General features: G+C 44.1%; 1 protein-coding gene across 2 annotated transcripts in view; it reads left to right on the top strand.

The window, feature by feature from the left end:
* LOC144782658 (carbohydrate sulfotransferase 9-like) overlaps positions 1-23,824 on the top strand; it is a 141,192-nt gene that overhangs the window by 28,258 nt on the left and 89,110 nt on the right. For both annotated transcript variants that reach the window (XM_078662011.1, XM_078662010.1), the window contains exon 2: positions 23,112-23,257. In XM_078662011.1, the coding sequence (XP_078518137.1) occupies positions 23,155-23,257 (103 nt within the window). In that variant the 5' untranslated portion in view covers positions 23,112-23,154. The remainder of the gene's footprint in view (positions 1-23,111; positions 23,258-23,824) is intronic.

The raw sequence follows: 23,824 nt of genomic DNA on the forward strand, positions 1-23,824 counted from the left end.
CTGGCGTCTGGCAGCTATCAAAGTGTAGTTGCTGTGGCAGGAGGGGTGACCCAGAGCAGCCTGTCAAGGTTCTTCCACAAGTTCCTTGATGCCATGATCCAGAGGATGGACCACTACATTTCCTTCCCTTCCACCCATGCAGAACTGGCACAGACAAAAGCTGAATTCTATCAGATGGCAAGATTCCCCCACATCATTGGCTGCATAGATGGCACACACATACCGATTTGCCCCCCTGCTGACACGGAATACGTATACCGCAATCGGAAGTCACGGCACACCATAAATGTGCAAGTGATATGCAATGCCAAGTGTGTGATCACTGACCTGGTTGCAAAGTTTCTGGGGAGTACCCATGACTCCTATATCTTCCAGAGTAGCAGAATTTATGCACGGCTGATGGCAGGGGAATTTGGCGAAGGATACCTCCTAGGTAAGACACAGTGTCAGACCCCCATAACCAAAATTGCAGTGTGAAGTACATGTATGCATGTGAGTAATGTTACCCCTTCTCCTTCTAGGCGACAGTGCATATGCCCTACGCTCGTTCATTCTCACCCCTTACCTCAACCCCTCAACACCCAGCCAAAGGAGGTACAACCGTGCCCACAAAAGCACGAGGAACGTAGTGGAAAGGACCTTTGGCATCTGGAAGAGCAGGTTCAGATGTCTGCACAAGAGCGGAGGTGCAAGGCAATATACCCCCATCACCTGCTGCAAGATCATTGCTGTCTGTGCAATGTTGCACAACCTTGCAGTCAGGAAAGGCACTGAGGTAGAGTTATCCGACTACGAGGACCCTGACGATGACAATGCTGTGCCACTACCACTACCTGCTGGAGTCTCTGCACCAACTGACGGCAGATACAGGCGTCAGGAGATAACAGACAACTATTTCTGAGTGAGTACAGATGCACAAACAGGTCAATGTATGTTTTCAGAAATTAAATTTAATAATGTTGCATCAACGTTACTGCACTGATGTGCAACAAAAGAAAAGTTAAACAAGAAGGGGTAGAAATGTCCAATGTCCGGGTTGCCTCACCCGCAGTGGCAGTCTTATTTTTTGCTGCGCTTAGCAGGCCCACTAGGATGAGCCTCACCCCCTTCTGAATGCCCTGCAGCCTCAGCTGAGCGCCTGCTGCCCCGGCGCGGCTCTGACGCAGCGCTGGCCGGGCTGCTGCGGCTGCTGCTGTCCCCAGCCTCGCCCAGGACAGGATTCACTACGGTGTTGGAGATCAGTAGTGTCTCCATGGCGGTGGTAATACGGCCCATGCCCCTAGTGACCTCGGACATGTTCTGTGTGAGGCTGGCCTCCATGTTTGCCCCACGTTGGCATAGCTGGGCAGTCGCAGCTGCAAGGCGGTTGAGTGACCTGTTCTGTATTCGTGCATCGCTGCGACGACTCAGCTCATGGTCATCCAATCTGTTGCAGAGCTGGGTGATGGCAGTGGTCATTCGGCCAATAGATGTCGCTATTTCCTTGTTGCTGTCAACAAAGGTCTTGAAGCCCTGTGTCATTTCACCCATCTGCAGGTTGTGCAGGCGCAACTGGCGATGGCAGGCCAGGATGGATTTTGCCTGCATCCTCTGTATCGTTACCATGCTGGTCTCCAGCCCTGCGAAGACGCTGCCTCCCGGTGCTGGTATTGGGCTGCTGGTTGCACGTGGCCTACGTGGATTTCTGCTGCCCTGCTGTGTGTGCTCTGGTGACGCTGGTGTCACGGGGTCTTGTGCAGGAGCCTGACCCGCTGCCCCCTCCATGATGACTAATGGAGATACAATTCTCCTCCGGGCCGGGGAAGTGGCAGGTGCAGGGTGGCTCTGTGGTGGTGTGTTCTCCGGGGAGAATAGCAATGAGGGCGACTGAGACTGAGACAGTCGGGGGGAGTGTGGAGTTCTGAGGGAATGTCCAGTGTCCTCCTCATTTGCCAGGGCACAGCTGTTGTCCTCCTCCTCCTGTGCTGCTGCACTGGTGCTTGCCACCGCCGCACTGGCTGTTGGTGCTGGAGCTGGTGCTGGAGCTGATGCTGCTCCCCCGCCTGATGGTGCCCCTAGGTATAAAGAAGCATTTGTCAAGTGGGTGCTAATGTGTTCCAGTCACTACTATTAAAGCATTGCACATCTCATTACAAACACGTTGATGCTGTATTACTGTTATTTATCTTATGCTTCTGCTGTGGCATTTTTGGTAACTTTTGCAGAGTACATTTAGCAAGATGCATTGCTCATGTCTGTTGCTAGCAGTACTGGCCTGGGGTTTGGCTGTGCATTGGGTCTGTAGGGGAGGTGTCTGGTATGGTGTGTCAAGTTGCGCATGCTTCTTACCTGTAGCTGTAGCTCGGAATGAGCTATCCAGGTCCCCAATTCCCACGACACTGGCCCTCTCGATGGTGGTCGCCACTAGTTCCTCCAGCTGAGTGAGGGGTGGCGCACGGTTTGTTCCTCCTCCAGTGAGTCCAGCCTGCTTGTGCAGGTCGGCCAGTTTGCGCTTGGTCACGCCACGGATGTCATAAAACCTCTTCTTGAGGTCGTCTAGGCTCCTGTGGGTGACACCAACTGCATTCACTTTCTCCCCGATGTCGATCCACAGCCTCCTCTTGGTGCTCTCCGGAACAGTGAGGGACTGCCTTCCATATAGCTGGGTGTGCACCCTCACCACCTCCTCCACCAAAGTTTGCAGCTCCATGGTGCTGAATTTTGGATTGCGCTTACGCGCTGCCTTCTGGCTCTCTGTGCTGGTATCCATGTCTCACAGGGATCCTGCTCACAATGCTGCTCTCTCTGTGTTTGCTCAGCTCAGGCAGCTTTCCAGAAAGTTCTGATGAGTTGCACCTGCCTGGGTTGCCACTCCCTGTGGGGGAGGGTGCTTACAGCTCATTGGCTGATGTCTTCAGTGTCACTCAACCTGCTCGGCAAATCGGCATTCTCCGATTCGGTATTTTCCGAATCGGTATTTTCCGAATATGTTCGGTAAATACCGAATCGGAATGTATAATGCCTTCCTATTGGCCTTTCGGCCCATGGGGCGTATTTATATTTCCGATTCGGCGTTTACCGAATCGGTTGGTTCCGCATTTTTTTATTACCGATTCGGACGTGTCCGACCCGGCCTATACCGAATCGGTACTTGGCGATTCGGTACGTATCGACTCTCGATACCGAATGCTACCGATTCGGTATTTTTCCGACTATTTTTTCCTACATATCATTTTCCGATTTTGAAATACCGATTCGGTACGGATCGGTATTTTAAAATCGGTAAATGCGTTTTACCTACATCGGGCCCTATGTTGTTAATAATGCACAGATTTTCAATGTAAAGGACTGCATTGTATAATGATGCCTTGTTTTCCATATTTTTCTGTATTTTCTTTATTCTTTTTTTTTATATTGTTCCTAATTATTTTTTTTAATTTTGTTTTCCTGTTAGAAAGGGGGAGGTGTTATGTTGCTAATTTACCAGGAATGCTTGACTAGCAAGTATCCTGGAATGTTTGGGTTCAAGTTGTCAATACAGTAGTTAGGCTGTTGAAGGGAGGACACCATTGCTACTGGACTTATCCCTCCGTGCTCATCATCAATAGATTATGCTAACTATAAGAACCGTGTAGTGAATACTTAACTGTGTTCTACCTTTAATATTTCCCTGGATTATCAAAACGATGAATTTGATAGATGAAATACCTTTAAATAAACGACCCAGGAGCACCATCATCACTAATTCAAGCCAGATTTTTACCACTAAAGATGTTAGTACAGCATTAGATTGTGTGTCTGGCGGTAGAGCTCCAGGCATGGATGTTATCCCGGCCGACGTCTTTTTAAGTGACAGATCGTCCTGGTGCCAGTATTTCGCACTTTTAGCGAACTCAGTGGCCAGGGGTGCTCCCATTCAAGCTTCGTGGAAGGGAGCCGAAATAATTCCTGTTTTTAAGAAGGGTGATAAATCCCTCCCAAGTAATTACAGGCCCATTAGTCTTATCGACTCAGCACAAAAACTTTTGGGTGACTAGTACAAAACAAAGTCCAGACTTGGATAGAGGAACATAATATTTTATCCCCTTTTCAAGCCGGCTTCCACCCCTGCACTAGCTCTATAGACCAAGTCTTCTATTTTATTACACTATATTGGAGGAACGTGGTCTTGACTGAAGGGTCACTTTACGCAGTTTTTATCAACTTGAAATCGGCTTTCGATTTGGTCCCTCGCTGTAAACTTTGGAAAGTTCTTGCTGAGTTGGGAATGGCCCCCGAGCTACTAACCATCCTCGTCCACTTACATGAGAGCAACTTTGCAAGAATCAGATGGGGGGCACAGGGTGAGGTCACTGACACATTCCCAGTCGAGCGTGGTGTTCGGCAGGGTTGTGTCTTGGCCCCTACCCTGTTTTCGTTATACATTAACGGAATAGTTGACCATCTTTGTAGTTCCCCCACTGATGTTCCTGTAATAGCTGGGGTTCACGTTCCTGTTCTCATGTTCGCGGACGACACGTTGATAATCTCACGGACTCCGAGTGGGCTACAGAAGGCTGTTAACACCTTCGGGGACTTTTGCCAACTGCGTGGACTTGAGATTAATACAACAAAAACCAAGTTCATGTCCCTTAATCAGCATAAATCTTTTAAAAGTAGAATTTTTCTGAACAACACACCCCTAGTGCAGGTGAAGGCTTTCACCTACCTAGGTATTCTACTCCAGAGTAACATGCATTGGAAACGTCACACGGACATGGCCACTTTAAAATTTCACCAGCTTGCAGGTGCCCTATTGTCTAAACACAAATCCTCTCTCACAAAGCCAATCACGTCAGCTTTGGAGATATACAACACGAAAGTGTTAAGTGCTACCCTGTATGGATCAGAGCTATGGGGTCTAACCAACCTGAGTCAAGTAGCAAAAGCAAAGAATAAAACTTTACGTAGTTTAGTTGGTTTTCCCCAAAGCACACCGACCGTTCCGCTTTTGCTTGACTTAGGCAGGAAAAATGTTGCAGACATAGCGAGGTTACGCCCACTTTTGTACTGGAGATGAATCTGGACCACCCCTGAACTCACACACTATGTCCAGGCCCTGAAGGATGTGACCTCGATAGATCGTTTCCACAAAATCCACTGGCTCGAAGAGCTCAGGAAGCTTTTGATAAAGCTAGATCTAACCCCTTTATGGGATGAACCGGACACATCAACCTTTCCCTCAAAAGATCAATTGAAAGTCATATACTGGGAAACAGCTCTGACTTCATCCCATAGAGCTTGCATGAACACTAACTTAACTGCCCGTTTTCTAAAACTATAAATCACTGCCTTTTTGTGAAGCTTATTGGGATATTATCGAGAGCCCCCTAGATCGTAAACAGTTTTTTCAGTTTAGGGTAGGATCACTTCCAGTTAAAGCTTTTACTTATAAATGGGTGCATCCCCCTGATGACAAATGTCATAAGTGTTTAGACATGGTTGAGACAACAGCCCAACTTTTCTTTGTATGCCCCCTTTATGTTGTTCCACGACGTAAATGGCTGAAACCCACTTGCTCAAACCTCAGCACCCGGCGGCACATAGAAGCCTTAAGGAAATTAGAGTCAGACTGTACCCCTTGCATAGTTGTTGCTGTAGCCACATTTTTAAGGTGGGCCTGGATTATCCGTACACGTTCTTTACTGCCACTTGCTGCTTGGTAGTACGATGAATTATGCTATTAATGTTGTTCCTTTATTATGAATAATTTTTATTGGATCTTATATATATTTTAACTTGATTTTTATCGACAGTAATCATTGAAATTTAATAACTTTTTATCTTGTGTATGGTTATGTACTATTTATTCTGTTTTGTGACATTTGTAGTGTGCTTGCTTTTATGACATACTGTCGAATAAAGCTTTTGAAATTGTTATTGTTAAAAATTCATGCATGCCTCCAAAGGCTGCCCATTGTTGACGTTACTCAGGTCACAGCCGTGGGAACAGTGTGAACAGATTATGGAGCAGATTGACATGGGCCATGCCTTTTAATACTAAATGATGAATATTCATGCACCATGTGGCTGCGAGAAACCGAACTGTGCAATTTAGGTAATTTTTATTGGCTGGAAACCTGCTTGGAAAGTGATTCAGTGAAGCAGATATTTCACAGTTGACGGGGTCCTAACAATAACTCTACTCCTTTGGTTGCCTGGGTTTCTCATGCATGGAACATATTTTCTTTCCAGTGGGTCGTTTGTATGGTGCAAATCTTGCCAAGTGATGGTTGTAATTCATCTAGAATTTCAGCAAAAAAAAGCCTAAAAACAAATCCAGGCTTTGAAATGTCACACACAGAGTTTAGAGTTACAAAGCGTCACGGTTTGCTGATTCTTTTCATCAGAAGGGATGATGGACCAGGCTTGAGTTGATAGAAAACCACAGAAAAGAAAAAAAGTATCGTATGGAAAGAAAGTCAGACTGAATATGTTGAACTACATCTGCTTTTATTTAATTAGGTAACCAAAACTTACACTTATTAGCATTCAGGCAAGACAGTCGGGATAAAGTCTGATGAAAATTATGATAGAGTTACAGGAGTGAATCAAACATATTTCATTCTAAAGGTGCAGCGTATAATGAACCCTGCAGGTTAAGAGGCAGCATTCAAAGCCAACTCTTATCTAAATAACACCTTTAAAGTAAAACGCAATGACATAAAAGCATACCAGTAGGACTTTTGGCTGGAGCCCTGATAAGACATACACCTCTATTTTAGTGTTAACAAAACCTTTGAGTGGTAGAGTGGTACCCACAGCAGCCCTTTAACTTAAATAAAGAATATTGGTGGTGTCTGCTTGACCAACACCAAACAGAAAGTTCAAGAAAACCTTCTGTAAGTGAAGAAAGCCCAGCTCGTGCCAAGACATTTGCATAGTTGGGCTCTCCACAATATCATGACTAGGGTGCACAATATATATGTATATGTGTGTGTGCATATATGTGAGAGAGCGCAAATCGAGAAAAAATTAGAAGTGCACCATATTTACAAGCACGTTGCATTAGTTTAGTAAAGAAAATACATGAGTGTTTAATTAAAATAGAATGCATACATCAGTGTGAAAAGCTAATGTAGAAGTGTGTAGAGATGTTAGAATGATGTTGAAATCCCATGTTATGTGGCTGTTGTAGAGAATGTAATACTGATAAACGTAGAAATGTGTAGGCCACATGGCAGTTCACAGAGAATGAAAGGTGCTGTTATACTTTCACATGATATGGATTTTAATGTTGTTGTAATTCAAAGTATTATTGATCATAGAACTGAAATATATGTTTTATAGAAGTGTTTCATATAACCATTGTGTGTAATAAGTTAGAATACTGTTTAGACTAAGAAATTAAAGGTTTACAGAGTGCACAGGCCCGTTTCATGTAATTCTAATAGGCCTGAATAGATAAGGTCATTTCTTTTGATCTGCATGTGTTAGTTAGAGGAATGTTATGTTAAGCATAAATTGCTGAGCCTGCTCGAAGGTTTACGACTTAGAAGATACGGTGGAGGCCGGAATTTGGGGCCCACTGTACAAGTGTCTGATTGCAGGTGCGAGGAGGTTCCAATCAAGAGAGTGATGAATAGAGTTTTGTTCAGGGAGCCAGGCACAGGCCTGGAGGAGGCTTCAGGAATTTCCTGGGGGGTACCGTCCTGCCGGAGAAGAGCCTGAGAAGCAAGGTCAACGCTAACGATGGGCCCAGAGGAGTATCAGCATGGAAAATGCCAGAACTGACACCACGTGAGGGGCGTCCCTAAAGAGCGTTTCTATTGTAAATGTGATTTTTGTATTAGGGACAGCACCCCTGGGTGGAGTTAGGGCAGATGGTCTGAGGAACCTAAGAGAGCGGATGGGTAGGCAGATAGGATAACTGCGAGACACCGATTTACAACGAAGACTAAGGGAAGTGAGTGATCTTCTTTGGAAGTCACCACGGCTGACACCTTTTTAGGTTAAGATTTTACTAAGTAGGGATGTCACTTAGTCTAGTGTAGGGACAGTCTAATCTGGATTTTCTTCCTTTCTGTAAATGACTCATAAGCTACAGCTTGTGTCTATTCTTGCAACTCTGATGATTTTCGAATTGGTTTTGGTGATATTCTTCTGCCGACTAAGAGCGTTTAGAAAATTTATGTTTGTATTGATACCAGTATATCTTTTGAACCTTATTTTGAGATGTTTGTATCTCCAGTTAACTTTGGCTTTATAATAAACTTTTAAAACTTATTCGTAGTAAGTGGTTCTTTAGAGTGGTGTAAGTCCTTAACTGATTGACCTAGTAGTGGATTGCCTTTTACTCTATGACAGGTATCAACGGTTCAGTCGACCTGAGTTGGGATCTAGACCTATAGCAATAGATCAGAAATCCCGCTGTAACAGTTGGTAGCAGACAAGGATGGTTACCTTCTAGAGGAAGGTGATCTAGACTAGGTTAAGATTACCCCAAGGTCCCTAGAGATCGAGAGATGAGCAGCGGAAGAATCGCCTGCCGAAGAAGGTGCTGACGGTGCCAGAGAAAAGCAGCAGGGTCGGACGAGAGTGAGTATAACAAGGGTCATGCGTTGACAGATTGCGGTGTTTTGTGTTGTATCTGTATTGTAATGTCATGCGGAGTTGAATGCCTGTTGTGTGATTGAGAGAGGGTTGTGAGCGCGCGCAACCTGACAAACTGGGAAAATCTTAAGTTCGGGGAAGAGCTTAAGTGGTACGGGTGTATCGAACATCCAGAGTAGTTGTCGACCAGAGTAAAGGGGGTCATGAGGTACCATTGATCGCCCGCAGGACCGAGATAGGGGGAACGCAAGAGTGAGTGTGTGGGTAACGGACGCAGGTCGAAAGTTACCGTGTGTAAGTAACCTATCAGTTAAGGCGATTGGACGCACACGGAAAGACATTTCGTCAGTTAAGGTGACAATTACAGTTAGACTGTGGGCGTACAGTCAAGGAAAGTGATCGCTTGGTCGGAAGTAATCATTTTTCAGAGTATGAATGGGACGCATGCATGACCGGGAGACGAGCGGAGAAAGGGGAACTGCTGCTAAGGGGGACAAGTGACGTCAGCGAGAGCCGCGCTGTGATAGGCCGGTTGGTGTGACGTCAGCGAGAGCCGCGCTGTGATAGGCCGGTTGGTGTGAAGCCGCGCTGTGATAGGCCGGTTAGCGAGAACCGCGCTGGGATTGGTGGATTGTCATCAGGAAGTAAACGAACGCGGAGAAAATAGAAATTTTGTAGATTTTGAACATGAAGTGTTTTAAATGTTTGAGAGCGATCTTTAAGAGAAAAAGAAGAGAATCTTATTACGGGGAAGAGGCACCGCCAGAGGGTACACCAGCTCACTATATGGCAACGAATGTTGGGTTGCATACTATACTGTGGCTTGATACTTGGAGTAAGATTACAGAAGGGAATGAGGAACTGACTTTTCCGAAATACGGAACGTTTAGACTAGAAGTGTTGCATCAGCTAAAAGCAGTTATGTCCTCATTGAGACCTTTGCCTAGACCAACACAGTTTAGGCCCTTAATGCGTGGATTAGGGCGGCGCACGACAGGAATCAGAACAGACGCCAGGAAAGGGTAAGGCGATCAGTAAGGGCAGTGCAAGATGCCAAATGGGATGCGGAAGCCAAGAGATGGAGGGTACAGACGATCGAAGTGGATATGTTGTACCCAGTGAGAGAGGTTACAGGAGAAAAGAGACCCATAGAAGACGATGACGAGAGCGAGTCGGAGGATGGCCTAATAAATAGGTTGTTGATAGATAGACCGCCTCCGGACAATAGGGAGATAGAAGGTACTGAGCTCCCAAGGGAAGATAGGGTTGACATAGAAGGGAACAGGACACTCCCTCTAACGAATTGGGTACCTACCAAAGGTGAGGAGACACCTCAACATAGTCCTGTACAGAGAGTAGTCGGAAGGGTTGTGGTGCAGAAGATGCCAGCAAGAGAGAGGGTTGAGTCTTATGGATTGCCAGATGCTCTTCAAGTACCCGTTACCATAGGTCCTATAGTGTCGGTTTATCACCCAGAGAAAGGGAGAGAGGAAGAACAGGTACGGCTAGACAGAGAAAGAGTTGAGATGGAAAGAAGCAATAACACGACAAATGCCTGGAGGCAATTGCCAGGACCGATAACGTGGAGCACCCCATTGGATTCAGCAGTGGATCCCATAGCAGAACAGGGGGGTCAGAGAGGACCGATGGACCTGAGGGGACCACGGCCGAAATCCTATAAAGAGTTGAGGGCTGACTTGAAGGAATGGGATAGGTCCACAGAAGCACCGAGCAACAGGTCAAGAGCAGAATCTGGATGGGGAAGTCGAGGCAACGGGACATTATCTCACTACGGGGCTAGCGAAAGCAGTCAGGAGTGGGACGGTAAAAGTCAGGAGAGTAGAGGAGTTACACGTCATTGACGGTGGAAATGGGCAGGAGCGAAAAGGTAGAAGTACGGAGTGTGGAGAGACGTCTCGTCTCATTCAAAGTGAGGGAGACCAAAGGACACAAGAGTACAGGGATAGGTTTAAGTGCACTCTCCACGCACCTGATGATAACGTACAGCACTGGAGTCGTGGGAACATGGGGAACCGCGAAGGACCTTGCCATGCGTCGAGTGATCAGAGATCACAGGCAAATTGCGAAGGCATGGGGAATAATGGAATGTCTTACCATGCACCTAGAGAAACCAGGCAGAATGGGAAATGTGGGACTATGGGAAATAGAGAAGTGTTTCACTATACACCCAGAGAGGATGGAACTGCATGGGACCTGGAGAGATGGGAGCATGGGAGGACTCCCCATAACACACCTGAGCCCAGACGTAGGACTCAGAGCTTTGATGGGAGAGATGTAAATGGACTCTCTAGAGATAGCATACTGAAAGCTGTGATAAAAGCCAAAAGACTCGATGTGACCAGCTTAAAATCTGACCTGGACGAGATAATAGATGGTGTGTTGCCTTTAGAAAGGATTGACATGTACGAACAAGATGAGCTGCTGTTTATAGCAAAAGATATTACTCGAAAGGCAAGAGCAACTCATGAGAAACTGTCTGAACTGGCAGACAAGTATATGGTAGATTTGTCCAGAACAAAGGCATTGCAGGGTAACCATAGGTTGCATTATTCAGACCAGGACTTAGAAGAGAGGAGGACAACTGGATTAAAAACACACATAAGGGAACTGATCACAGAAATAAGAGCATGGAGAGATCTGGACAAATGGGAAGAGAGGTGGTCCAAAAAGGGAACTGTTAGGCGGAGCGCGAATGTGATGTCTCTGGAGGGAAGGCTACTGCAGATGGAAGCATTCCCTTTGCGAGAAATAGCGAATGGGAGTTATGTACACGTGCCCTGGAGTAGGGGAGATTTGGCTGCATTTACCAACTCATTTCCGAAGTTAAGGGAAAATCCCGTAGAGTGGTACAAGCAGGTAGAGAGGTTTGTCAAGATTTCAAAAGTATTGTGGATTGATTTGAACACCTTATTCGACATTGTGGTCCCAGGAGACTTGTGGATAGAATGCAAAGTTAGTGTGGAATGGCCAACTGCAGAACCAGAAAGGGATGCTCGTACTAATGGACCGTCAGAAGGAGTAATGTTAAAATATGAAAGGGTGATGACATGGCTGAAGGAGAAGGTGCCACCACAAGATATAGATTGGGTAAAAATTGACCGAACAAGACAGGAACCCAAGGAGACAGTTCATGAGTTTTATGAACGTTTGCTGAAAACGTTCAAACAATACAGTGGATTAGATGTAATGGATCCCAAAGATATAAGACAGTTTGTATCGAAGTTCGTTTTGGGGTTGAGACCTGATATTTGTTTGATGATTCAGCAACATATAATTTGTTGGCAAAACAAACCATTGGATGAAATTCTGAGATACGCAAGGTATTGCAGTGATGAAATAGATTCCAAAGCAAAGAAACTAAAGGAGAAACTGATGATGGTGCAGATGCAGTCGGCTGGAAAGGGTGGACAACAGCAACAGGGAACAGGGACAATGGGACGGAAACCAAATAGTCAGAATAAGGACAGCGAGGAAAACTCAAGACCTAGAATAGACATTGCTACATTGAAAAAAACGACAAAGTGTCACCAGTGTCACCAGGTGGGACATTGGAAACGCGAGTGTCCCTATAACCCTGAAAACGGAGAGCTAGAAGTAGAGGAGGAGGAAGTTCGAGAAGTTCCAGTTCAAGGGGTGACAGTGCCAAAGAGTAAGGTGGCCAAAGGGGGGACTTCGGCTCCACGAGCTCAGTTCCCGCAGCCTCCAAAGATTACGACAGGGGGAAAGATCTATAGACAAATGCCTCTTTTTATAGACGAAGAAGAGTGTTACTACGTTGATCCATTGACGGGACGACGTGTAAGTAGAGAGGAGGACTGTACCCTCGGGGCAGTTCTAGAGGTGGATCAAAGAGGACCGTTTGTTGAGGCTGAAGTGGCAGGGTGTCCTACGACATTCTTAGTAGATACCGGAGCTATTCGATCAACTTTGAGATCGGCAGTGGTTCCAGATCTACCAATGTCGGGGGAAACAATTCAAGTGGTAGGAGTCGCAAATAGGAGAATGACTAACCCTTTGACGGAACCAGTGCTAGTGAGAATAGGAAACTACACCGATGAACATCAGTTTGTTGTATGTGATTCTAGTCCTGTGTGTCTGTTAGGAAGAGACTTATTGTGCAAACTGAACTGCACAATATACTGCACACCTCAGGGAGTGGAGGTACAGACTACAGACGATGATGCTACCTTTAAAGTTGCAAATTCGAGAGTATGCGTAGAACTGTACCCTACCCTGACTGTGGAGGAGCTTCCTCGGGACTTACGAGATACAGTGTCATCAGAGGTATGGGATTTTACTGGAGAAGAGATAGGATTGATCAAAGGAGTAGAACCAGTGAAGATCATGGTAAAACCAAATGTTGAATATCCCAGAACGCCTCAATACAAATTGTCCCCGGAGACGATTGCAGGAATAAAACCCGTAATCGACTCTATGATTCAACAGGGAATACTGAAGGAAATCGTGGGTAGTCCATGCAACTCCCCGATTATGGGTTTGCAGAAACCTAGTGGGAAATTTAGAATAGTGCAAGATCTTCAAAAGATTAATAACATAGTGGTTTCATGTTGTCCAGTGGTACCGAATCCATCAGTGATATTGTTTCAGATACCATTCCAAGCTGAGTGGTTCACCGTGATAGATCTTTGTCAGGCTTTCTTTTCAATTCTATTAGATGAGGAAAGCCAGTATCTTTTCGCTTTTAAGCTGGAAAATCGTGTCTTAACATGGTGTCGTATCCCACAAGGGTATACAGAAAGCCCATCAATTTTCAACCAGCTATTGAAGAAAAATCTTGAAAGTCTAGTATTGCCACAGAACTCGGTTCTGGTCCAGTACATAGACGACCTACTTGTTGCGTCAGGAACGGAAGAAGCTTGTAAGATAGATACCATCGCCTTGCTGAACCATTTAGCTGAAAATGGGCATAAGGTATCTCCGAGCAAATTGCAGTACTGCCTGACAGAAGTACAGTACTTGGGTCACCGGATAGAAAAAGGAAAGCGCAAGGTGTCACCAGATAGGATAGAGGTGATAATGAAGATGAATGCGCCTACGACACAGAGAGAAGTCAGGATGTTCCTAGGAATGGTTGGTTATTGTCGACAGTGGATAGCTAACTTTTCCCTGAAAGCGAAACCCTTACAAAAACTGACGCACAAGGAGGTGAGTGATCCGGTACCATGGGACAAGGATTGTTTGATGTCGTTCCTACAGCTGAGAGAGGACTTGTGCTGTGCTCCAGCTTTGGGGATGCCTGATTACGAAAAACCATTTTCACTTTACTGCTGCGAAAGAGAGGGTTGTGCTTTGTCAGTCTTAGTACAAACTCATGGAAATGCCCGTAGACCAGTTGCATACTTTTCGGCTACTTTAGATCCGGTAGCCGCAGCGTTGCCCGGATGTCTCAAATCCGTTACTGCAACAGGTGTCAGCATTGAAAGGTGTGAAAATATAGTTATGGGACACCAATTAGTGGTGTATGTACCTCATTCTGTAGAACTGTTAATGACCAGGACCAAGACACAGCACTTAACCAATAATAGGCTCACGCGCTACGAGCAAGTTATTCTTGCTGCGGAGAACGTGACCATTAAGAGGTGCTCTGTTTTGAATCCTGCTACATTGATGCCACTTCCTAATGATGTAGAAGGCGAAGAATGTGAAGATCACGATTGCCTTGATGTGACTGAACTATGCACCATGCCAAGACCAGATATTGTGGATGAGCCGTTGACTGACCCTGATGAAATTTTCTTTGTTGATGGCTCATGTTTAAGAGACGATACTGGTCGGTTGAGAGCAGCTTATGCTGTTTGCACCATTACTGGAGTTGTGGAAGCCGCTTGCCTGGAAGGAGTACACTCCGCTCAGGTAGCCGAAATCATTGCATTGACACGTGCCTGTTTAGCAGGTAGCAAAATTAGAGTCACCATTTATACCGATAGCCAATATGGTTTCGGTGTAGTTCATGATTTTGGGCAATTGTGGTCTCAGAGAGGTTACATGACCTCCTCTGGTTCGCCTATTCGAAATGGGGAATTTGTGCGACTGTTGTTAGAAGCATTACAAGGTCCAGCAGCAATTGCGATCGTTAAATGTGTAGCCCACACCAAAAATACAGATTTTGTGTCGCAAGGTAATCGATATGCAGACGAAGTTGCTCGCTACTGCGCGGAGCAAGGATATTCTTTCACGGAAGTGGAAGTAGGTGGGACTCAGGAAAAGACAGAGTTAAACATGATGCTAGAAACAGTTGATACTTGGGAGGATTTAAAAGACATGCAAGAGAACGCACCAGATTCTGAGAAAAAGGCATGGGAAACAGCAGGTTGTGTGAAAAGTGAAATGGATTTGTGGGTTTCAGCAGATGGAAGGGCAGTATTACCTGATGAACTAGTGAGTCCAATGGCACGACAGATACATGGTCCAGTACACTTAGGAAGAGATGCCATGCTGAGGTTATTTAGGCAGACTTGGTATAATCCTAGGTTTAGGATTGCAGCAGAAGCAGTGTGTCAAAGATGTGTCACATGCCAGCAATTGAACGTAGGGAAAAGAACACCAGTTACAATGAGTCACATTGGGAGGTCTGGGGGGCCTTTCAACAGAATGCAATTAGATTTTATTGAGATGCCAAAAATCAACCGCCTCAGGTATGTTCTGGTGGTTGTATGCATATTTTCCAGATGGGTCGAAGCATACCCTACACGCAGGTGCGATACACTCACAGTAGCAAAGTTATTGCTTAGAGAGTTGATCCCGCGCTTTGGGGTGCCGAACTCCTTGGAATCAGACAGAGGAACTCATTTCAACAGCGAAGTTGTGAAGATGCTTTGCTCTGCATTAAACATTGATCAGAAGTTGCACTGTAGCTATCGACCAGAGGCTTCAGGTATCGTGGAGCAGATAAACGGAACTCTAAAGTCCCGAATAGCCAAAGTATGTTCATCGACGTCCTTAAGCTGGCCTGATGCTCTGCCCTTGGTACTCATGAGTATGCGTAGCAAACCAGACAGGAGGACAGGTCTCTCTCCACATGAGGTTTTAATGGGGAGGGCAATGAGACTTCCGTCTGTTCCAACTACAGCTTTGTTGAATATTACAGATGACCTGATCCTGGATTATTGCAAGGGACTTTCTGATGTCATTCATTCTGTGTCTCTTCAGGTGCAGGCTGCTGAAGTTCCATCTTCAAGAGACCTATGTCACGACTTGTGCCCTGGTGATTGGGTGCTTGTGAAGAAACACGTCCGGAAGAACTGCCTAGACGTGCGGTGGAAGGGGCCCTACCAAATAATCCTGACAACGAATACTGCTGTAAAGTGTGGAGGGCTGCCAAACTGGATTCATGCTTCCCATACTCGAAGAGTTCCAGCACCCTTAGAAGAAACAGCTCCTCTCACAGATGAAAATCCAGCTATGGACGGCGAACCACTAGAGGGGATCAGTCAAGCTGTGGGGGTGTCGGAAGAAGTTGGGAGTGCTACAGATCCAGAAGAAGAAAGACAGGACGACAGTGAAACTGAAGTTGCCACCGAAGGAGAAAGTTGCTGTGAATACGGCTCAGACACAGATCAAGACAAGAGTGATCAAGAACCGAGTGTGAGGACAAGAAATAGGAGAACAAGGCGTGGAGAAGCTAGTTGGCCTGAAAGAAAGAAGAGGCCGAGCTTGAAGCCAACTCCAGAGAGAACTCTTGCTCCTATATCTGAAGACTCGAATCTGGACGAAGGTGCACAAAGACAGGAACAGGAAGGTCCGAGAAGAACGAGGAGGGTGCGAGTGCCCTGCAGAAGATACGCTACTCCTGAGTGGACCTACCTAGCTACAGATGTCCAGTGCACGGAGATCCGGGAGGGTGAGGGAAGTGACATTGACCAGTACTGACCCAATCATAACATTGGAAGTAGTGTTGTTGATACCCGGAGTGGAGGTCGAAGGGTTGCTGACACTCACTATTCCTAATCCTCCTTATCTGAGCAGGATAAGAGAACTGGTTTTAAACAGAATAGAATTTCCGACTTTTTGTTCAATGAGGCCAACACCCGAGGAGATCATTCTTCGTTTGGAAATATTAGAATACGTGATTAGAGCCGCTGGAACATGTATCATTCCAGATTGTTAAAGACTTTGGGCCCGATGTAGGTAGCCCTTTACCGATCGGAATCGGCCGAAAATACCGATTTTCGGCCGTTTCCGATCGGTAAAGGGCCATGGAGATGTAGGGGCACATTTTCGGTAATTTTACCGATTCGTTATCATTACCGAATAGGTAAATTTACCGAGTCGGTAATATTTACCGATTCGGTAATGATAACGATTCGGTAAAATTACCGAAAATGTGATGTAGGTAGCCTATGTTCCGGCAGCACATGGCTTACAGAATCGGTATTTTACCATGGAATACAAATCCATGGTAAAAAACCGATTCCTGTGTACATGCACATCTGTGCATGTACACATGTGCCATGTGACAGACAGACGTGCCCTTAGGGCATGTCTGTGTGCCACATTGCACACATGGCCGTTTTGGGGGTGCTAGAGGGTGTCAAAGTGACACCCCCTGCACCCTTGTGAATTCCTTAAATACCGATTGGGTAAATACCGAATCGGTAATGCCTAATCATTCCTATGGGCTTCAAAGCCCATAGGAAAGAATGGGCATTACCGATTCGGTATTTACCCAATCGGTAATTAATGAATTGGTAAGGATTCGGTAACGAATCCAGATGTTGGGACCTACATCCCATTTACCGATTTTAAAATACCGAATCGGTAAGATTCGGTATTTCAAAATCGGTAAATGGGATTTACCTACATCGGGCCCTTTGTAAATAAACAGATTGAAAGATGACCTAGCGCCAAGTGGAAGAAGAAGAAATTTAGGGACTTCCCATTTAGTGGACGGAGAAGGGCTAGGGTTGTCTGTTGCTATAGAATTCAAAGACTGATTTTGCGGAAGGGATTATCAGCTTCCAGGTGTGGTTTGGAAAGACTGAATAAGCAAAGAAAAGAGACTTTGTGTTGTGAAAGAAAATCAGAACTACACTGTCTTGAGATCATGGAGGCCGGCAACCCAAACCGCAAGACAAAATGCATAGTAGGCACACTTTTAGTGGGAGTAATTTTCCTTATAGTTTTAGTAGTTACTATATCATATGTAGTGGGACATGAAAATGAAGAGAAGGCAACAAAGGAAGCAAAAATTGTATCAATACAAAAACCTACTACTGCTGGTCGAAGCGGGGACAATACAGGGAAAGATAAAGCTTTACTAGCAGCAGAGACTCGTAGGTTGCATGTGGATGAATTACAGGGAAATTTCAAATCAAATGCATATGCTAAATTGCTTTATGAATATATTGATGCTATGGAGGCAAATGATTGCTACGTGTGCATGCAATTGCCAGCCTCTGTAGACGAAGGTATTAGATATCATCATCTTCCATTGACTTATGGAATCACATGTAGTTTGTTGCTTAGTATATTTTATGAACGTGATGGTTTTGAATATTATTTTTCAAATTTTGATGCTGTTTTACCAGAAGTTCCAAATTACAAGCACATGAACAAGTGGGATTATTATAAGAGTGAAGATAGATTAAAGAAATTTTTCATTCCTTGGAAAACGTTGGATACTTCACATGCCCGAAGAAATAATTTGACTTGTAAAGTGTCAGAAATTGAGAAAAGGTTTATCGGACAGGTGGATGATCGGTATAGGAGACAGAAGATCTTAAAGGCTTCAGGCCAATGGAAAACAGATTGGACCGAGGAAGAAAGGTTACACAAAAGAAAGGGTAGTAATGGTCCAATAGCTTTAGATTGAGAGCAAAAAGGGAAACTGTGTATATATAGGGGTAAAACCTATGATGAGAATGTGTTTGTGGGAGAAGTAACTTGTGAACATGCTTTCCAATTAGAATATTATACAAAAGATTTCTTGAAGGGAATGCAGGTGATCCCGAATGTATATTTTGTTTGTGGAAGAAATGCATACGTGAAACTGCCGGATAATTGGTATGGATCATGTTATTTAGCAATTGTCTTCCCCAAAATATACCATGCTAAGGATCTAGAAATTATAGAGGGAAGAACTCAAGCTAGAGGAAGAAGGGATGTAAGCGATGAGGAGGTAGTTGGAGACGTATTTGGTGCTATGTTTCCTCTTTTAGGGATAGTACTGAATGATGTCAAGATTAGAAGATTGGCAACAGTTGTAGATAGGTTGTCCGCCAGTACTGCTAGATCATTAATGCTGGTGGAGGGAGAGATGCAATCGATAAGGGCAATGGTTCTTCAGAACCGACTTGCTCTAGACGTTCTGTTAGCCAAAGAGGGAGGAGTCTGTAAGGCTTTGAAGGTTCAGGAATGTTGCACTTACATTCCAGACAATTCAAAACCTCTAGAAAAGTATATACGGAACATCACTGAAATTCATCATGAGATTGAGGATTTGACACAGGTAAATGTGTGGGAAAAAGTAGGTCATGGAATGGGTAAAGTTGGAGGTTGGTTTGCCAACCTAGGAAAGGGTTTCATTTGGTACATACTAAAACCTATCATCATAATAGTGATTTGTATAATCACCTTGTGGGGATTGGTGCGGCTGTACCAATGGTATAGATCAAATAGGTTGCAGAGATCCATGAGAGAGCAGGGGAGGAGATTAGCTGCGATGCAGGATAATCAGTACAGGAGTCTGAGGGCTCTAGAGATGATGAGACGAGAGAGTACTGCAACGAGTTCAGTTTGACTCAGTTCATACCTCAGGGATGGTGTTGTGATGGTGATGACTACTAAAAGTCATCAAAGGGGGGAACTGAGAGAGCGCAAATCGAGAAAAAATTAGAAGTGCACCATATTTACAAGCACGTTCCATTAGTTTAGTAAAGAAAATACATAAGAGTGTTTAATTAAAATAGAATGCATATATCAGTGTGAAAAGCTAATGTAGAAGTGTGTAGTGATGTTAGAATGATGTTGAAATCCCATGTTATGTGGCTGTTGTAGAGGAGAATGTAATACTGATAAACGTAGAAATGTGTAGGCCACATGGCAGTTCACATAGAATGAAAGGTGCTGTTATACTTTCACATGATATGGATTTTAATGTTGTTGTAATTCAAAGTATTATTGATCATAGAACTGAAATATATGTTTTATAGAAGTGTTTCATATAACCATTGTGTGTAATAAGTTAGAATACTGTTTAGACTAAGAAATTAAAGGTTTACAGAGTGCACAGGCCCGTTTCATGTAATTCTAATAGGCCTGAATAGATAAGGTCATTTCTTTTGATCTGCATGTGTTAGTTAGAGGAATGTTATGTTAAGCATAAATTGCTGAGCCTGCTCGAAGGTTTACGACTTAGAAGATACGGTGGAGGCCGGAATTTGGGGCCCACTGTACAAGTGTCTGATTGCAGGTGCGAGGAGGTTCCAATCAAGAGAGTGATGAATAGAGTTTTGTTCAGGGAGCCAGGCACAGGCCTGGAGGAGGCTTCAGGAATTTCCTGGGGGGTACCGTCCTGCCGGAGAAGAGCCTGAGAAGCAAGGTCAACGCTAACGATGGGCCCAGAGGAGTATCAGCATGGAAAATGCCAGAACTGACACCACGTGAGGGGCGTCCCTAAAGGGCGTTTCTATTGTAAATGTGTATTAGGGACAGCACCCCTGGGTGGAGTTAGGGCAGATGGTCTGAGGAACCTAAGAGAGCGGATGGGTAGGCAGATAGGATAACTGCGAGACACCGATTTACAACGAAGACTAAGGGAAGTGAGTGATCTTCTTTGGAAGTCACCACGGCTGACACCTTTTTAGGTTAAGATTTTACTAAGTAGGGATGTCACTTAGTCTAGTGTAGGGACAGTCTAATCTGGATTTTCTTCCTTTCTGTAAATGACTCATAAGCTACAGCTTGTGTCTATTCTTGCAACTCTGATGATTTTCGAATTGGTTTTGGTGATATTCTTCTGCCGACTAAGAGCGTTCAGAAAATATATGTTTGTATTGATACCAGTATATCTTTTGAACCTTATTTTGAGATGTTTGTATCTCCAGTTAACTTTGGCTTTATAATAAACTTTTAAAACGTATTCGTAGTAAGTGGTTCTTTAGAGTGGTGTAAGTCCTTAACTGATTGACCTAGTAGTGGATTGCCTTTTACTCTATGACAGGTATTAACGGTTCAGTCGACCTGAGTTGGGATCTAGACCTATAGCAATAGATCAGAAATCCCGCCATAACATATGTGTGTGTGTATATACACACATACACCTTAGTTCAGGGATAGCAAGGGCATTTCCAGCCATAACAAAGGGCACGTCAGAGATAGCTACTCCTAACTGATGTCCATGATGGTGCTTAAAAGGGTTTTGCAGACTGTTCCATCCAAATGTTTGAAGCAATGATAGATCTCTATGGTCCCATGTTGTATCAGTAATGTTCACATGGATATGACATCAATCTCTCTATATTTATTTGTATTCCAGTAGAATAGAAATTCCTAAAGAGATCTTAACTAGGGCCGGATTACATATAATTGTTGGACAGTCTTGCAGTCATGGGGTTGCATGAGTGCATGCATGTCACTTGCACTGATGACTGAATAAAAAACATGTACTTTGCACTGGCCAAATGTCATCTATGCATCAGTGTGAAAGCCAGCATTGGCTTGCATCGGTACGAATGAACAGCTAAGCAGTACCTATATTTGGGGGGCAGTATATCACATGCAATATCTTATTTTGTAATATTATCACATCCACTACATCAACCTACCATATATTATTAGACAGGTGCATATTTACTCTTGGTATTCATACTCATATGTTTCGCACAGAGCAGGTTTGAGTGAAGTTAGGGATTCTGTAGATATACCATATGTATGTATATATACATATCACTATGTTGAAAGATACGTTTATATTTACTTTTGATAATTCTACTTATACTTATCTAGCCATATTACACTACAGAAGTAGGTCGATAGAGTGAATGGAATGTTATTGTTGGTCAATATTACCAGCTTCAGTATAGTGTTATGCACTGTTCCCCTTCAATCTATGTAACTCAGCCCCTTGAGTTCGATTTCCATTTATTTTAAGGTGATTTATAAAGCAGTGTATGTCACAGAGATTCTTCAAATTGCTGGGGTGGGAGTGGAAGGAGCGTTTCGAGGCAAATTAGAGAAAGGAGATATGCAAGGAACCACAGTCAAAATCAGACACGCAATAAGGGTTGGGTTCGATTCACATTCCAGCAGGACATCCCAGAACCAGAAAGGAAGAAAGAAGGAGAAAAGTTCTTGCAATTAAAATAGGATTTTAGAAGCCAGAATGAGCAAGGGAAGGGAAAAGGGTGCAAATGAGATTAAGGGCTTTCACCGGGGATTCAAATAGGTTTTAGAGTACATCCCAATGGTCTCTGTAAAAAAATCAATTCCAGTTTCTTCCTAAATTTGAATTAGTCCTTCTGACGGCTGAATTTAGTGAATAGACTGTTGCATAACAATGGTCTACAAATGCTCAGCATTTTCCTTCCAGGTATATTTGATGAAAGGTGCCTTGGTAATAATCATGTTGCCCAGTGAAAATCTAAGAAGGTGTATATACTTGTAGCTTAAGAAGAGTTAACTCAAATGTTTTGGGCTCCTGGGTCAGTATACTCTATTGCCTGGCACAATGCAACTCGTAGGTTACCTATTGTTTCATGTGAAGCCAAAAAGGATTGCAAAGGGTTGGGTAATGTGCTCTGAGTTTTTTTAAGACACACCACTAGTCTGGACTAATAGGAAATGTGGCAGATCTTTTTGATGAAGACCAACATAAATAAAAGTACACTAGTGATTCCAGGCAAACCAGTGCACAGATGAGGTCTAACTTGTGATGGAAGCTTATCAATGGTACCACTTTGCTGAGTACATTGAAGTGGAAGTGTGCGCTCCTTTTCATTTCGTTCACTTGGGAATTAAAAGTTATTTCGTGATCAGAGACTGTACTCTTGCATTGTGCCGGAAAGGTTAGTTTTCCCAGTGAGTCTGGCCATGCGAATGGGAGGTGACTTCGGTCCATGTTACCAAAGATTAGAACATCAGTTTTAGATCTGGTAAGGTAAACATTACTTAATCTTATCCAACCTTGAATGGAGATGAGGCATGAGGTGATGTTGTTCTGTTAATGGCTCTCTTGCAGTCTGACAAGGATAAGGTCATCAGCATAACTTTGGAATGAATGAGTTTATTATTGTAGTCATAGGTTTGAAAACAATGTTTTGCAATGGAAAAGCCCTGCACTGACAACAAGGTAGCCTGATGACATGGCGCTAGGTAGCAATATGGAGCTAAGTGGCAACCCTATGTCCATGCCAGGTTTACTTAACCAGTATCCTGATGTCATAAGCACATGATGTAGCTCCGACCCTCAAACGATCTATTAAAATTCATTATAAAGACTAACATTAAAGAGGTAATATATTTTTTAATTCTTATTGTCTTTTTTCAATCAACATTTTCAGAAAATCATTTTACTCGTCATCATTCAGTTTCAACAAACAAACGATGAGAAGAGCACGATGGAAATGGCTCTTTCTTATCATCCCTTCATCTGCACTACTGGGACTTCTTCCTGTGCTCCAGACGTCATGGTACACCTGGGACATAAGTAAGTAGATAAAAACCTCAGTGGGTCTAGCTTTACATCTTGTTGAATGCTCATTCTCTGTTTATTGATTCCATGCCAATTATCTTCATTTCCATCTTCTTCTGGGGTTCCACAGTGTTCTTCTGTCTTGGTTCTTCTGTACGCCCTTCTCTATATTTGCCTAGCATTGTAATTCACTTGTTGGGTTTGAAGTACTTTCTTTGCCTATGCCACCCATATCGTGTTCACATGCAAACATCCAAACATCCTCTAATAATCTTTACATTTTATAATGGGTTGCCTTTTTACCAGGAGTGGCAGTAGTGGGAGAAGCTGACCAGCTTGTCGGACCAGATACTGTGAGGTATTTTGAAAACCAGTTATGTTCCTCAGAGCAAAGTAGTATCCAGGCTGGAGTCCCCTCAACAGAACCACAAAAATATGTGATCTTTCTGCATCAGGCTCTCAACAGGCACACTAAACACTGATCAGGAGTGAAACAGAAGCCTAGCCTCATCTAAAGGACCCTTCTAATTCTGAACAACAGAGACTGCAGTATGAGAAAACAATATCACCTCCAAAGTGTGC

This window comes from Lissotriton helveticus, chromosome 9 (assembly GCF_964261635.1).
Source record: "Lissotriton helveticus chromosome 9, aLisHel1.1, whole genome shotgun sequence".
In the NCBI taxonomy this organism is placed as follows: Eukaryota; Metazoa; Chordata; class Amphibia; order Caudata; family Salamandridae; genus Lissotriton; species Lissotriton helveticus.